The sequence below is a fragment of the Daphnia magna genome, linkage group LG4, assembly GCF_020631705.1.
Source record: "Daphnia magna isolate NIES linkage group LG4, ASM2063170v1.1, whole genome shotgun sequence".
NCBI lineage: Eukaryota > Metazoa > Arthropoda > Branchiopoda > Diplostraca > Daphniidae > Daphnia > Daphnia magna.
In genome coordinates this window covers 12,792,577-12,808,745 of record NC_059185.1, presented here as the reverse complement: position 1 = coordinate 12,808,745, position 16,169 = coordinate 12,792,577, and the positions used below count along the sequence as shown (strand labels likewise).

Below are 16,169 nucleotides of genomic sequence, written 5' to 3'. Positions count from 1 at the left end.
TTCCAGCAAAAGAAATTCACAAAAACATAATTGAAAAAAATCCGGTGAATATGCAAAGTAATTCTCAATTTAATTCCATCCTATTTTTATTTTCTAATAATAAAGAGTTTGTTGCTTTATTATAGAATTAGATGAAAATTACGTCATTATTATGCGGATGACTTACTAATGAAATGTTGGAACACGACCCGAAAAAAGAATAACTTCGAAAGAAGTCGTCAAACAACTGGAATCCATCAACAATATGGTAATATTATATATTATGTCCTAAGTTAGGAAGTAACAACCTTATCGTAAATTTGTCTAATCTAGCTCACTAAAAAAGAAGAAGAAATGTCGTGGGGTGGAGGTATCGGTGGCGATTTCAAATGCAAATTGTACTTTTATCCTACGGTGGACGAACCTACGGCGGACGAAACAGACACAAGTGATTATTGGATCACGGATCAAGAGCTTCGCGAAAAATTATCAGAATTGATCGACACGGATGAAGAGGATCCAAAATGCGTCCGTCTACAGCAATCCGCTCTCTACTCTGCAGTTGATAAACAACAAGCTTTACCACGCGTTCATTATAATGGAAACGAACAATTGCGGTGGTCGATCGAGAAAAACACGGAAGGCATCACGATTCAACGCTCAAAGAAACTAGAGAGCGTTCGTGACATGTACCAAAGAAAAGAAACGGACGACTGGGCTAACTCCGTGGACTGGGATTCAGAAGATCAAAACGACCAAGGCAGGAATACAACAATAAACGAACTCATCAATTACATTTGGAGGATAGATGTTTTGAACCAAGGTTACCATGTCCTCAGTACGAATTGCCAAGAATTTGCTGCTTTGCTTTTTGATCGGATCAACTTGTTTAGTATATTTTGACGAGGGCTGCCGATCAACCGCCTTCTTCAACAAGTGGTTTCTACTATTCTACATGACAGTGGATAAAGCGGATAAAGCTTTGAAAGTACGACTTTGTGGTGGTTCAGAATCTTTAATTGAACACTTGAGTCTTACAAGTTAAGAATCCCATTCAAACGATATGTCTGCAATCAATACCTGATGCTTAAATCTGCTTCCTCACAAGATTTACTTGTCCTTACGAATTATTTAGTCGTTTCACTAATAATAAATTTTATTCATGTTTTTTTATTAAATTCTTTTTTTTTAAGAAGATTTCCCATTTAACGAAAAAGGTTTTATCTTGTTTTCTGTTTACTTGTATGGTTTTATTTCTTTCGGGCTTTTCCTTGCTATTATCGTACTCTTCTTTAACTGGTACACTGGGGGAAAAATCACATCGTTATGATTTTTGAAACGAAGGAGGGAACTTACTGGTCGTTGGTGCAGTTAAAGACTAGATTGGTCATTCGCAGGGCCAAAAATAAAGGACGTCCTTTTGGAACCAAGGACATCCACCACGTACTTTGTTGAAAGACTCAAAATGGTCGTCGAAGATTTAGAATGGAAGGATATGAACGAGGTAATGGGATATTTCTGCAAGAATCAGAAGAATAAAAACGACCTATTTTAGTCTGTCGTCGACATTAACGTTATATCTTCACTGTATAACAAAATTAAAAGAAAAAACCGCGTGAAGAGAAACAGTTCATGTTTAGCGCACAATGAAATTTCGCACAACTTGTTCACATTTGCGTAAACATTTCGTGTGCCTATTGGCTGAATAAGCATCAGCAACAATTCCTACATTATTTCTAGCAATTTTCTTTTTTTTTCTCCTCCTCCCTGCCCTCCATGGATTAAATGTCTAATGAGATCTATGTGGTTCTGTTCCAGCCAAATGTCAATTTTGTAATTTAAAGGTGGTGAATACACAATTAATTCAAAATCAATTCAAAATAAGCTTTTTGCTATTTTCGGCAAATTTCAAACCAACCAGTCGAGTCGTTGCAAAAACCATATTAAGCCACTGAAAATCCCGATCCGTAAACATACATCTACCGTATGAAACAGACTTAATAGACTTACATTTTTAAAGGCAGGGAAAAAAAGGCCAAAACAAATGCGGGAAACAGTCGTCTCCAGCCCGTCGTTAGGGAATGGTGATCGGAAACAAGACGTTGAATAAATATGTAAGTCAAACAATTTTAGCTTGTTATCAACACTTAACACCTCATCACGAAACAATGACAACATTTTCTGTATGCTATGGTGAAAAGACATCGTTTCTTACGCCTGGATAATGACGTGACGATATCCCTCTGGCCGTCGAGTTTTCCACTTCAAGGGCGAAAGTCACGTGATGTCCAACGATCTGATGTCCTCGTTGGCAACTCTGTTGTCACCTGCCAGCAGTCCGTCAGCCCAATCTGGGCAATTTTAATCGTAAATGATCAAATATGTCACCTGGTTGCCTCAGGTAAATTGCCTCTATTTCACGTGTTTGTGTCCTTGAGGTCAATGCCAACGGTCCCTTCGTCATCCCCATCTAAATGATTAAACAACAGAGGATAAAATAATTGACTCACTTTTCTTTCGTATTTTTCACATTAGCAATTAGCAACTTTAGCAATAAAAACTTCACTTTTAGCATCATTCAAATAACACACACAATCAAACCGGCTTGCAACAACAGACGCGGGACGCTGCGTGATGGGATGACGTCAATGTTGGTCTGTATGGCGTCTTCTCTTTGTTAAGGCTTTATAAAGGATCGATGCAAATAACAGTGGCAATCGTGATTCGTTTTTAAAGCGTGGGATTTTAACGACACAACAACAGAAAAGAGGAAAGAGGATGGGCATGAACGGATAATTTTATCATTTTTCTAAGGGACCATAGTTTGATGTATGCGGGAGATTTGAGTGCTGTTTGAGGACGCAAAGAAACTCGTCCAGCTCGTTGGAGGCTATAAACGCAACGAGGACGTGGCCGTCGCTAGGGTTTCGAATCAAAGTCGTTAACACATTGGATGCGAGGATAGAAATAGAAAAAGCCGCGGGACTAGATGCGCCAATGCAAAACGGGTCAGTAGTGCGTCGACGCTTCCGATTTCAAAATGCCACTCCCACAGAATGTCGTCAGGGAAGTACCACTCGCTTCTAACTGCCCCTCTCCGAATGGCTGGAAAATGTTGGTACGGCTGCAATTTTTGGACCAAGAATAGTGAAAGGTACGTATGTGATTCATATGCAAAACACCATCCGTCTTTCAAAATCGCAGCGGTACTAAAGTTTTCCCGCCATCCGAAGAAGGGCAGATTTTCACGGAGGCGATTGGTACAAGATCAAGAAGATTCTGATTTTGTTTCTCTGAAACTCTACGTTTTGATGTGCAGTAGATGGTGCAATTGCCATCCTGTTCGTAGAATTGCCATTCACGCAAATCTTGTTTACTGATTCTAGACAGACTTCACGGGAAGTCGATGATGTTCTCAATGACGATCGTTTTGCTGAAAAGCGGGCGGCCTTTCTTGTTTGCAATTTTAACGTTCACTCGATTGGGTTTTAGGATCTTAGGGTACCTATTGAAGCGTATCAAATGCAGTAGGATATTGATGTTTGGGTTCTCGTCGCAGATGCAAATGGTCCATGGCTCCAGGCACAATAATCTCTCGAGGAAAAGTGGGATGACGTCATCGATGGCAGGGGATACTCCAGAAAGGGAAATATTCCACTTTAAGCCGCTTGTCGTGACGTCACTCGCAGTTTGGGCACCAATTCTGGGAAAGTGAAGTTGTTGGTTACATCGTACTTGTTTTCTTTGTTGTTGTTGCAAAGAAACGTTTGGTGGATGTTATTGTTTTCTTTTATTTGAAATGACGATCTTCAAACGAAGTAAACAGATGTTGACACTCGACGTCAACTGGAAAGAGGAAGACGAAAAATTAGGGCAACCTTCTTGCAACAGACAATTATGAACAATGAGCAAAACGACGCACATCAGCGAAACAATCAGAAACGATTGATTTAGCCAAGGGTGTGAGCTAAACGTTTGACAAGTGCCCCCATGGGCATTAGCCATCGATGTCGCAATTCCGACGATTTCCATTAGCTAACGAGTTCTCACGAGGTTCCCCACTTCATTGACAGCAATTCAATTGACTCAAACTGAATTGATTGTGTTCGTCTTCCTATGGCCTTTCCCCATCCATCGGTCGCCATCACAAGGTCAGGACCTGCCCCTCCCCCAAGGAAGGAAACTAAAATCTACTCCCCACCCCCCATCCCCACTCCTAGGGAGCGAAAACTTAGCCCTCATCATTTCATCAAGTCATCATATCCATTGTGACCGACATTCGAGCTGGCTGTGACATGTCGTTTCTGCATGGCTCTCTGCTTAAACTAACCGGTTTAAGTGTTTATTACAAAGTTTTTAGCCGTATTCGGCTACAACAGTTAAGTGTTGGAATACGGTGATGTATCAGTGTGAACTTTGAGGTGCTGAACAATCTGTAGACTGGCTTTTATTCATCCAGTTCAACAATCAGCACTTACTTAGTTTTTTAAAAGAGAGAAAGAACAGCAACGGCAAAACGGCCAGCTGATTGTCATTTATGGGGAATGCAGCAGCCCCACCTAATCGCCTATTGTAAATCAGTTAATTTGTGGATGGCTGTGCTGCGTTTGAATACAATTCAAGGCGAAAGAAGTTCTCTGCTCCTTTTCCAGGTCAGTTTTTATACATTTTTTTTGTCATGACAATTTGACTTTTGAGAAGCGCCTCAAATCTTGACACCCTTTCCAAATTGCAATCGTTTGGCTTTTCTTTCCATTGATTTTAGAGAAATGTTTGCAAATGATGCAGTTAATAAATGACCTGAGTCATTTTGTTCGCTCATAAATTGTCGGCCCCGACTTTCAGAATCTTCTTCTCTGGCCACATTTCGCCATTTTGGCGCCATTTCTGCTGCGATCGTGTCATAGGGTGGGGATGGGCCAATTGTTGACATCATATTCGATCTGACTAAGAATACGGGCCTGTTTTTCAGTTATAAATGGGGAGAGGTCAAAGATTATCTGTTTAGCTGACTTCATTTCATTGATTTTGTGCTCTTGCGAAAAACTTAAACTTAATAAAAATTTGAATAAAATAATAATAATTATATTTATAATATTAATTTCTATAAAATAATAAATATATAAAAAAAATTTAATATAAATTTTTAAATAAAAACTTATTATGTCTAAACTTTAAAGGTCACGGCAGTGGAAGTGTCATTTTCACGATAGACGTCTGCTCTTTTAATAAATCATCATATCAATTATTTAGAAGCCCAAAATTAAAATTGGCTAGAAACAAATGGCCAGACATGGTCAGGATGTAATAATATGGGGGTTTAAAACAATCATTTAAACACTTGAATTATCAAATGGCTGGGCTGTTTATGTAAATATCGCACCATGCGGACTGGACACAATTGGAGGCAAATTTTTTTTTTTTTTTTGGTTTCACTGTCATTTTATGGACAAAAATCACTCTGGTAATTAGCATTGAGTTTTAAACCAACGATAAGTGTTGAATGACCTTGCAAAATTTTAAATTTTGAAAATTTTAAATTTTAAATTTTTTTTTTTTCTTTTTTTTCTTGTGGTTCTCCATATGAAAAAGTTGTTTTTTATTTTGCCCCCTTAGTGGACGAAGAAAACTTCATCAATCGTAACTCAGAATCTTTGTATTTCTTATCTGGATATGCTCGTTAATTCTATCATTTTCTAATTTACGCACATGCGGTTTGCAACAAGGCAACGTTTGGTGCTTTCAACTCGATTTCACTTCAACTTTTCTATTTTACCAGCTCCACCACTCGAGGAATTAAAAAATGGTCGAATGAGTTGCATTCAACTTGGCTAAAGAGATAATGAATTGACAACACGGCGATTCAGTCACATTTTTATTTTTGAAATGAAAAGTCAATCAGTCGGGGTGTTACAGCCGAGAAAGCGAGAAATTTGACAATTTTAGTGGTTAAAGATTTCGAGTATGAGACACTTGCCTTATTTTAATTTCACCGTCGACTAAGCGCAATGCATCGCCCAGAAACGAGTCAGGGTACTACAGGACGAAGCAGCTCTCGAATGAGGCTTTTTCGTTCAGTAGTTTTAGGATTTCGACCTTGTTCTTTATTTTATAATTTCTGCGTAAAATAGAGCGCGCATCGTTGCCGTCGGATACGACAGGAATTCCGAGTTGGATGAAGAGTTTAATGGCATCGATTAAATTCGAGTTTGAATCGTTTAGACACAACAAATGGAGCGCATTCCATCCATCTTTGTCCTTTGAATTGACATCAATTCCCTTGCGGATTAAGAGTTGAATGGCGTCGGTTAAAATCGAGTTTGAATTGAACCAACACAAATAATGGAGCGCATTCCGTCCATCGTTGTCCTTTGCATTGACATCAATTCCCAGTTGGATTAAGAGTTGAATTGCGTCGATTAAATTCGAGTTTGAATTGAACCAACACAAATAATGGAGCGCATTCTGTCCACCGTTGCTCTTTGAATTGACGTCAATTCCCAGTTGGATTAAGAGTTGAATGGCGTCAATTAAATTCGAGTTTGAATTGTTCCAACACAAATAATGGAGCGCATTGTGTCTAAAAAGGCTGTCCCTTTGCATTGACATCAATTCCCAGTTGGATTAAGTCGTTGATTTTTTCTATTAGACCAGACGAAGAGTCACGGGCACATAGTTGACGCAATTCTTCTTCTTTTTTTTAATGAACTAGATTGGACAAATTTACGATAAGGGTTGTTACTTCCTTCTAGGACATAATCTATAATATTACCTTATTGTTGATGGATTCCAGTTGTTCGACGACTTCTTTCGAAGTTATTCTTTTTTTCGGGTCGTCTTCCAACATTTTCCTTAGTAAGTCATCCTTATAATAGTTGTGCAATTCACCATTAATTTCTATAATAAAGCAACAAACTCTTTATTAATAAAAATAAAAAAGGGTATGGAATTAAATTGGGAATTACTTTGCATATTCACCGGATTTTTTTCAATTATGTTTTCATGAATTTCTGTTTCGCTGGAACCGTAAAGATGTTCTCCCTTCAAGAAAAGGTAACCGAAAACGAGTCCCAGGACAAACACATCGCTCTGGACGGTGCCCCAAAACTCATCCTGTTCCGCCTTTTCTTCTTTGATGAGCTTTTCCAGCACTTCCGGTGCGTACCAAGTTCTGGTTCCTCTCGCACCAGTCCACGAGTGTAATCCTTTTTCATTGACGGATTTGGCCAGTCCAAAATCAGACCATTTGATTATTATCTCTTCATTTTTGCCAGGACTTTTCATGATGAGGATGTTACTCGGTTTAATGTCCCGATGGATTAAATGCTCTGAATGGATGTGTTCCAGTCCTGAAGCTAATTGGGAAAAAACTACGATTTGACGTGGCATACGTCCATCGTATTTTTAGGATTATCCGACTTCAAAAACAGTTGATCTAAAGAAGCGACACATAATTCCAATGCGTAGTACCTTTAACACAGTAACGAAAACGAAAAAAAAAATCAATTTTTAAAACATATTATTCTTTAAAACAAGAAAAAATATCTTACATAAAGTGGTTATCCTTTTCACAGTGAAGAAGTTTTACGATGTTTGGATGTTTTAACTTGAGCATTGCTTCTTCTTCTCTTTCGTCGACTTTTATGTAATTTCAACTCTTTTTACTGCGACTTCACGACCTCCGAACTTTCCTTTAAATACCGCAGCAAAGCCACCTCGCCCGAGTAGAGCATCGCGGTCGAAGAAAATTTTCATTTCCTTCTTATCTTTGTTTTGCAAATAATAAAACGCACTCCAGCCACTGTCGTCTTTTGTCATCAGATTCATTCCGAGGTCCGTAAAAATTGTAACTGCGTCGGTTAAATTGGGGCTTGCATTGTATCGACACAAATAATGGAGCGCATTTGATCCATCGTTGGTGGTTGCTTTCGCGTCGATTCCGGATTGAATCAAGATTTGAATTGCTTTAATTAAGTTTTGGCTTGAATGATATCGACACAAAAAAAGTGAATTGCATTCAATCCATCGTTGTCCTTTGCATTCACGTCGGTTTTGTTTTCGATGAGAAGTTTAATGGCGTCGGTTAATTTTGGGCTGGAATAGTTTCGACACATAAGATGGAGCGCATTCCTTCCACCGTTGTCCTTTGCGTTCAGATCAATTCCGAACTGAATGAAGTTTTTAATTTTTTCCGTTAGATCCAATCGATTGTCATGCCCACACAATTCAAGCAATTCTTTTTCTTTTCCAGCAATCTAAAGTGTTCAAATTGAAATTTGTAAAGATGGTTGTTTGACTAGCATTCAATTAGTTATACCTTATCTTTGATCGATTTTAATTGGTCCCTAACTCTTTCAACATCACCTCCGAAATTTCTTTCAAACACCTGACCTAAGTGATCCTCCATTTTCTCAAAACTCACAAAATACAGGATCAGTAAATAGTTCCGCAATAAACAGTTGTCGAATGACGATGTTGCGATGGCTTCCTTCTAGTCCTATACGCAAATGGCCAACGCCCTAAGTTGATAACGTTTTATCTTCGAACAGCGCAATAAGATTTAATTTACTGGTCAGGTTTATCAGCAGGGAAAAGTGTTTCTTACACAACGATTCGAAATCAACAGAAAATAATGAAGATCCTATGAATAAGTATGACATTTGCCATCATTGGCTCTATAATATAAATAAAAAGTCTCGATTTCCTTTGCTTTGTTTTTATTAATTTACAAATTTTTCTTGGTAGTTTTTGGATGTGAAATATTTCCATTTTTGGTTATATAAATCTTATTCGTTATCGTCGTATTACCATGTGCTTATCTACATGTAGTCATCAACGAATATGCGCCTCTGCTCGTAGTGCCTATCGATGATCAAGTATCCCCCCCCTTTTTGTTTTCTATTTGTATATGTCTTATATTTTTTTTACTGCTCCCCTAAGCAGGAGACGTTTCTCCTATTTTAAATTCATGATCTAACCTTCTGTTTATTCCGTCGATTGCCTTTCGACAAAATGACCTGAATAAACCAGGTTAATTATTTCTTATGTAAGCCACCTTTTTTTGTAGTTTATTTCTACGCATTTTGAATTTTATGCAAACAAACCGACAAGTGTTTACATTTCTTTAAAAACCTGTTAATGTCAGCCCAATATATGAGGCAGTTGACTGGGAACAACAAAGTTTTCAAATTATCAGCTGGGATTTTTCCGTTGACCAATCCACTTATCTTGACGTGTGTTGACGCTGTTTGGCCCAATCTTTTAAACAGCGATTTTCTACTACGTATGAAATAAGGGCTGATTTAAAGGCTTTAATTGCAGTCGTGGACGATGGACTGGACGTGGACCGGTGGACGAGCCGTCAGCCGTTTGCCCATTTCAAATGGTCCATTTGATTGATGAAAACTAAAGTTGGCAACGCTGGGCTGTCAATACATGAAAGAGCTGGAAAGAGTTGAATGTACAAAACTGAAAGGGATTCTCTGCCAGCAGGCACAAAAATAGACTTTTTAACATTTATAACTGATTCTGTTTGACTTTAAGGTCAGATAATCTGATCTTAATGAACAACCCGTAAAAAATGCATTTGTGAATGGGCTAGTTTGTTTAACGCATTCATTTCTTTCATACTCTTTGCAAATGAAATACGACTTCATCTTTATTCATTTCTATTGGATTGATAATGAAAAAAAAATGTCTCAATTTATAAATGTCTGTGTTTTTTAAATATTTCATTCTAGAGTGGGCAGACGAAACCCAGTACACATTTGAATAGTGGAAGGATGGTGAATCTTGTGCAGGGTCAACTTAAGGAAAAATCAAGTAAGTGTAATTGCTTTCTTGCTCTGCAAATATCATTTGATTTACAAATTTTTGTAGCTCATTCATTTCTATTGTCAATATTTACAGTTGTCTGAGACGTGGAGTGGGAATAAGCCATTTAATGTGCAGGATTGACCATTGTGTTGAAGAAAGTTATATAGCAGAAAAGACTTCAATGGTATCATGAAAAAAACATTTAGGAAGAGATGGTAATTGCACAAGATGCATGTGTTATTAAGCTCAATTTGGTTGAAACAGGATATTCACCTTAAACCTCCAGGTTGGTGAATTTTACTTCATTCTTTTCCTCTTGTATTCATTTTGGCTACTCAGACATTCATTGGGAGAGTGTGGCAGATAGAAGAAATGCCTTAACTTTGTTTTCTTTTTGCTCTTCGGTTACGATATAGAATCTGGAGGCTTTCGTGTGGCAAAGCGTAAAACGTTCATTCTTAGTCAACTCACTTGCGATTGGGGCTGATTTCATTTGCGGCGCAGTCTAATTTTTGGCACCGAGATATAGTATGAATTTTAGTTTATGCGTGTCTTTTTGAAAGCAGGTTCTCCGTTTTTTTTAAAAGTTGGGTGGCCTAAAATTCCGGCCGTGGGATGATTGACGTCTATATTTGTTTTGGATATCTGCAATTTCGAGTTCACCTCCCACGGTTATCAGATATAGTTTCGGTTACTTGATTAATTTCTACGCGTTTTTCGCTACGATTCTCTGTTTTCTTCTGTGTCGTACTTATTTTTTGGCTTTTGTTTTTCGAAGCAAAACAAGGCAGACAAAGTGAAAATCTATTCGAATTCAAGGTAAACGAAATTCAATGCCATTCGATAAGAAATTTGTCGTAGCTCTGTCTGAAAATTCGAAAAAATTTTAGAAAGGGGAAAAAGGGAAAGTTTACATTGAAACAAGATAAACTGCATTTTAAAAAATGTTGCGTAATGCCCTCGTCCGTTTCTTGCTGTTGCACGCCGTATCCTTTTAGGCTTTTCCACTTCACAGTCCGTATTCCACGGATTCCACTTTTCTTTTAGTAGAGGCGAGTCATCAATTAAACGTTCGGCGCTTCGATTGAGATCGACGCTAAATCTTTATTTCCCTGGATTTGCAGAATTACCAGGTACTTTGTCCCGAAAGTAGGGCTGGGTGTGAGAGGCTGGCAGTTTCCCGAAAAATCATAAAAAAACGCGTCCTTGAAAGTTGGGTACGAGTTTCTTGTTTTAAATATTTTTGAATATTAGATAAAAGGTTGTGTTGCCAATGCTTGTTAGCCCTGACTCGATCAGAATAAGAGCAGTGTCTGTATTGCAGTCGTCCTTCGAGCGGGTTCCAAAATTCAATTTCGTTCCAGCGCACCGTAGAATAACAAGGGACTGTCTCTCTCCTTTCTTTTTCTATTTTTTTATTTTTTATTTGTCGGTGTAAACTATCCGTCAGTGCTTTTTAGTAGCTGGGATAACCAAGAAGCAGAAAAAACAAAATTGAAAATTGGCTTGAAGCTGAATCTCACAATGGGGACCGCAAGCGACTGGTGCAAAGGAGGTCCCGATCAGACGGTGGCCAGTCTTCGACAAAACTACATTAGAATTTGCTAAAATCTTTCTTTTAAATTCACTGTTTGTGATTCTGGACGTTAGATTGTGACTAGGGTTTGTTTCGTTTGATCTTTCATTCGTTATTGAAGAACGTAATAACGGGACAATGGACAAAAGAAATTGGGTGGGCGAGTTTTCGCAAGTGGAAGCTCATCCAGGCAATTTCTTTGTTCTTTGTCGATTAATGTATTCTTCAAAACGTGATCGATAAATAGTAAAATTTGAATCGAGAAGAGATGTATTGAAATCGCTGTTCCAAGCTGGAATGCACATCAACATTTGCAATTAGGGAATTCGTCTATAGACGCTCAACATTCGTAGCTATTGGGTCAAGTCTTCCTCCAGGAAAACGCCGGTGAAATGAGTGAAGCGACGGCCGTACAGCAACACCTTGTCCGACATTTCCGAAATCTCCACCCAGACTTGATCGTTTTTGATCAAACCGAGCGTCGATTCGAGCGCAAACGTTTCGAACGTACCGCCCGTGTTGGTCGCGTGCGAATAGCCAGAGCCGATCCAATTGCCGTTTTTGATCAAACTGATTTGAAAGCGATAGGAAGGCACCACGGGAGTCTCGTTGTACAGTCCGGCCGTCAGTTGCGTGTACGGGAAATAGGCCACTCCCGAAATGGAGAAACTGTACTTGCCCGCGCGAGGGGCCACGAACTTGCCCGTTTGCAAATTCATGGCTCCCCCGATGTTCAATTGCTCCACGTCGAACGGAATGGGGATGTTGGTTTCCATGAACGGACTGCTCCTCGTCACGTAGAAATAAGTGGACGCCGATTTCACGTCGACGTAGCCGATCCATTTTTGCATCTCTGTTTTTCATTGTTTAAAATTGGCTTATTTTTATCAATTGAGAGATTGGTGTGATTGCGAATTATACCTTTAGCATTGGGGTGAAAATTGCAGTAAACTGTTTCCACAGATCGAGTTCCCATAACGGAATACAATCCGCTTATTCGATGTCCGATGTGTTGCAAATCCGAACATGATGTCGGCATTTTTCCAATGTCCGTCACGGCGCTCGTTCTCTCTTGTTTTTGGGTTTCACAGTTTCAAAAATGAATAAAGAACAACACCATAAAATGTAGATCGTCAGACTTACCGCTTAACTTGATGGCTAAATCGTCCACGATGGCTTTTGTTTCTGCAAAATCAAAGCGAAATGTTGCATGCTAATTCGTCATCGTAAACTTTCTTAATTGAACGCCGAGTCACGAGAATACCGTGCAACTTGATCTCCACCTCGTCGCCGTGCCGCTCGTTTTGCAACGCAATCACAATCGCGTTTTGCTGTTGGATTTTCGATTCGAGGCCAATCACTTTCGTTTCTAAACGGACGATTTTTGCTTCCAAAACTTCTTTGATTTCAGCCTTCTCGCCCCGCCCCGCCCCAAAACAAAAACTCAATTGTCGGGGGTTTTATTTCGTATGACAAATTTATGATTGACTTACGTAGTTTTTCGCCAATTGTTGCACCGTGTCTTCGAAGGATTGGCCGTTCGCGTTGGCGTAAATTGTGCAAGCGAAAAAGAGCCAAAACAAATTAATCAACGCAGCCAAATGACGGGCCATCTTTTCGCTGTTCAGCAAAGCGCACTGTTGCAATCCTTTCTAGATGACGATCACTGTCCAATTGTCGTTGTACTCACCGGAATACGTCAATACGCCACACTGACGGCCAGGGGGAGGGTTTTGAAATACGTCAAGTTTCTTGTTTTCAAACGTACCATGTAACTGAAAGCGGCTAGAATTTTGGATTTCCCAGTCTGTTCCCAGCACTTCTTTTTTATTCACGTGTACCTCCGCCCCTTCTCTCAAAGAGCTGTGCTGCACGTCTTTTTTTTTTGTGTGGAAGGTTCAGGTATACAACTCAATTCATCACCTGGTATCGAAAGTTGTTGTAAAACTTTATGGCCATCTGGGAGGGGACGCTCGCGCTTGGTCGTTGGATCAATGATGGATGTTTGGAAAGAGTGAGCGACACACGTCACGAACGCTTTTGGGGGTTCTAGTTTTCCAAAGGAGGGGGGTGGGGGAGAGTTATTAAGAGGCCGAGTATTATGTTGTGGTGTTCGTTGTGCATTAAGAATCATGCAATAATTTCATGATTTTGCAATCGTCGTCGGTGATGAGGGAAAAGACGCAAGAAATTAAGGGGAATGGGATCATTTTGCATATTTGATGTTGTATGTGTACTTGAATGGATTATAGAGAAGCGAGCCGTGCTTATAACTAACACGTTTGGTTTTGATGTTGGAATTGATTTGAATTAGCGATTCATCATGAATGAGTAAGTGCCTTTTAAAGGTGTGTTTACTGTGTTTGTATAGATTTTTTAAAAATATTTTATTCTTTAAAATTGCAGTTTTTGGGTCTGCGTTCAATAAGTAGGTTACCTTTGGGGGGGGGGGACATTCACGAGACTTTGGTCATGCGTGCGACATAGGTTGGGCTATATCGAAAGCACCAACTGTTGTATGGTAATGACTCGCTTTTTGTGCATTAATTCTTTGCTTAGACCCAAACAATTAAACTTTGCCTTTCGGTCTTTCATTTGGCTTTCAAGTGTCAGGGCTAAAATATAGACCCAATTACTCGGATCGCTCGTTTGCTTTGTTAAGTCCCAAAAAACTGTTTTCACTGATTGATTCCGCTAATAGTTTGTCTCGTACAACTGAGATCTTCGCAGGAACGTGGGATTTTTTGGATTTCCGGGTGTTTGACTGGATCCTGACGTCGTTTCAATTGATCTGCCAGCAATTATTATCTGATTTCTCAGAGCTTTGGCTTTCGCTACGCAGATTTATGTTTTCCTGTTTCAGTATGTCCGGGAGGACATTCTTTCTCTGAAGAGCCGACTTCATTTTGATCCACAAACTAAATGAAAAAAGGTACTTGATTTAGTTAATTAAAGTGAGAAGAACTCTAATGTAAAAAAAAGTCTATAAAGTTGTCTCTTAGCTGTTCCAGTTGCTCTTCTACGATAAAAACTAGCCATCACACAAGACAATCACAAAGCCAAAATAAATGGGATGACAGTGATGCATCACGCCATGTTGTATGACTCCATTGGATTACGACTGCCTTTTTATTACGGTGTCATCGAACGATACAAGTTGTTTCCCCAAGTTCACGAACCAGTGCATTTCTACATAGGACTCTAACCAATCGATTTTACCATCGTTTATCGATTGGGTAGTTGTTTTCATCCTTTCTACAGATTGTTCTGCACGTGAAGCAAATCGAGACCATCGACATTTCTTCTGGTATGTGTTTACAAATGGTTTTCGTGTTCAAACATTGGAACAACAGAGTGCACACTTACATGTAATATTGGACTAACTTTAGTTTTTTATTTGCTTCACGTGCTGAACATTTGCGAAATCGGATGTTCCAAAATAATAGGGACTGAAATTCTAAAAATTAAAAGGTAATACCCCTTTTTTGGGGTTACATTGAACAAATGTGATAAAATTTGGTTTCATAATCTATTTTACTAACCAACAGTGAATTGAAAATTTTTAGGGTTTTGGACATTCAATGGAATTGGACCACAAAACTTCCAGCAATCCTAGGGAAAGTCCCTTGAATGAATCCCTGTTAAAAAATCAACCATATGAAACTTAATTAACGATTGAGGCTGGAAAATATTAGATACATTTTGAAATAAATATAGTAACAAGTCTTTACAATTCATTAATTGGAATGCTAGCAGCTGGAACCAGGAAACAATGGATTCATGTTATAAAGTTAAAACACCTTGTAATTTCATTTGATTTGCAAATCCTAGAACAAAAGTCTGTTCATTTGATTTTTATAGTTGTTTCTACAAAGCTTTTATCTTAAAGATCTGTCTTCTTTTAAATTGTTGAATAAATCACAGGATTGGTGATGTTTTTACATGAAAAACCATATTCATAGCACTTAATGTGCACCTTTCATAACAATTATTCTTCTAAGCAAATAATACAAACACACCTTGACATCATGTTACATTTTATTCATTCCAAGTCAGCAAATGTAATGGCAGAGATTGATTGTGAATAAAAAAGAGATTGCCTGGCCAATTGCATTTTAAAATATTGCAAAGAGTTAATGACAGATAATAAACTATGGATTCTGGAGCTGAATCAGCAGATCATTTAGGAGCAATCTTCTTTATCCTTGGCAATGGCTAGAAGGATCTAGTGGATGAATTGATTTGATCAGCTCTTTACAACGCTGTTGCAGCTTACGATACTGATATTACGATGAATTTCGTTTACTGCCGATTTTTATTTTATTGGGTTTTGTAAATTTTTTTTAAATTGTGTTTCCACTCCGTGATATTAAATACAAAAACTTTTGCCTTTTCGCCCTCGTTTTTTTAAAATGAAATGTCAGATGTTTTTGAGGGAACTGTTTTTCAGTCTGGTGTGTGAATTGTATTTCAAGTTTGCTTACTTTTCATGGATGTTCGATAGTTCGATACACAAGGGATCCAAATACCAATCGAAATCATAGGGTAGACAAAGTTCGAGGTGAAAAGCGCAATGAAGCGAAGACCATCATTCGAGCTGTATTTTGTTGTTTATCGGACAGGATATTGGTATTCTGTACTAATTGCAAGTGTGTGGGTTTCAATGCTTTTCAAACAGTAGGTGTGCAGCTTCTATAATTCGTTTTATTTCCCAGGACTAGACAGTTAAATTGAATGCTCAAAAACGGATAAAGCATGTATAGCAGACGGGAGAAATCACGTGTTTTCCGACAACAGG

The 16,169-nt window shown here is 38.6% G+C and overlaps 5 protein-coding genes and 1 long non-coding RNA gene across 14 annotated transcripts; 2 read left to right on the top strand and 4 right to left on the bottom strand.

The window, feature by feature from the left end:
* The first annotated feature begins 176 nt into the window (after positions 1-176).
* On the top strand, positions 177-1,150 carry LOC123471157. The gene is made up of 2 exons (XM_045172101.1): positions 177-247; positions 313-1,150. Exons 1-2 carry the CDS (start codon positions 245-247, stop codon positions 880-882), a joined length of 573 nt encoding a protein of 190 aa, XP_045028036.1. The 5' UTR covers positions 177-244; the 3' UTR covers positions 883-1,150.
* A 4,691-nt stretch (positions 1,151-5,841) lies between these two features.
* On the bottom strand, positions 5,842-6,588 carry LOC123471411 (putative ankyrin repeat protein RF_0381). The gene has a single exon (XM_045172654.1). The coding sequence runs from the start codon at positions 6,586-6,588 to the stop codon at positions 6,016-6,018; it is 573 nt and encodes a 190-aa protein (XP_045028589.1). The 3' UTR covers positions 5,842-6,015.
* LOC123471015 (serine/threonine-protein kinase/endoribonuclease IRE1-like) lies at positions 6,574-7,621 on the bottom strand. Its single transcript, XM_045171820.1, has 4 exons — positions 7,530-7,621; positions 6,945-7,449; positions 6,752-6,876; positions 6,574-6,687 (listed from the first exon to the last, which is right to left on the bottom strand). Exons 2-4 carry the CDS (start codon positions 7,366-7,368, stop codon positions 6,625-6,627), a joined length of 612 nt encoding a protein of 203 aa, XP_045027755.1. The 5' UTR covers positions 7,369-7,449; positions 7,530-7,621; the 3' UTR covers positions 6,574-6,624.
* A 209-nt stretch (positions 7,622-7,830) lies between these two features.
* LOC123471016 lies at positions 7,831-8,551 on the bottom strand. Its single transcript, XM_045171821.1, has 2 exons — positions 8,297-8,551; positions 7,831-8,234 (listed from the first exon to the last, which is right to left on the bottom strand). Exons 1-2 carry the CDS (start codon positions 8,384-8,386, stop codon positions 7,950-7,952), a joined length of 375 nt encoding a protein of 124 aa, XP_045027756.1. The 5' UTR covers positions 8,387-8,551; the 3' UTR covers positions 7,831-7,949.
* A 781-nt stretch (positions 8,552-9,332) lies between these two features.
* Positions 9,333-15,324, top strand: LOC116920442. 9 transcript variants are annotated; one of them, XR_006644900.1, is made up of 6 exons: positions 9,333-9,522; positions 9,720-9,801; positions 9,889-10,081; positions 14,073-14,303; positions 14,363-14,842; positions 14,938-15,324. It is a non-coding gene; the product is annotated as an uncharacterized LOC116920442 (long non-coding RNA). The 9 variants fall into 9 exon arrangements; XR_006644901.1 differs by having other exon boundaries at positions 9,336-9,801; positions 14,102-14,303; XR_006644898.1 differs by having other exon boundaries at positions 9,336-9,801.
* Positions 11,624-13,283, bottom strand: LOC116920311. Its single transcript, XM_032926516.2, has 5 exons — positions 12,865-13,283; positions 12,636-12,783; positions 12,515-12,556; positions 12,293-12,442; positions 11,624-12,224 (listed from the first exon to the last, which is right to left on the bottom strand). Exons 1-5 carry the CDS (start codon positions 12,982-12,984, stop codon positions 11,725-11,727), a joined length of 960 nt encoding a protein of 319 aa, XP_032782407.1. The 5' UTR covers positions 12,985-13,283; the 3' UTR covers positions 11,624-11,724.
* Positions 15,325-16,169: the final 845 nt, after the last annotated feature.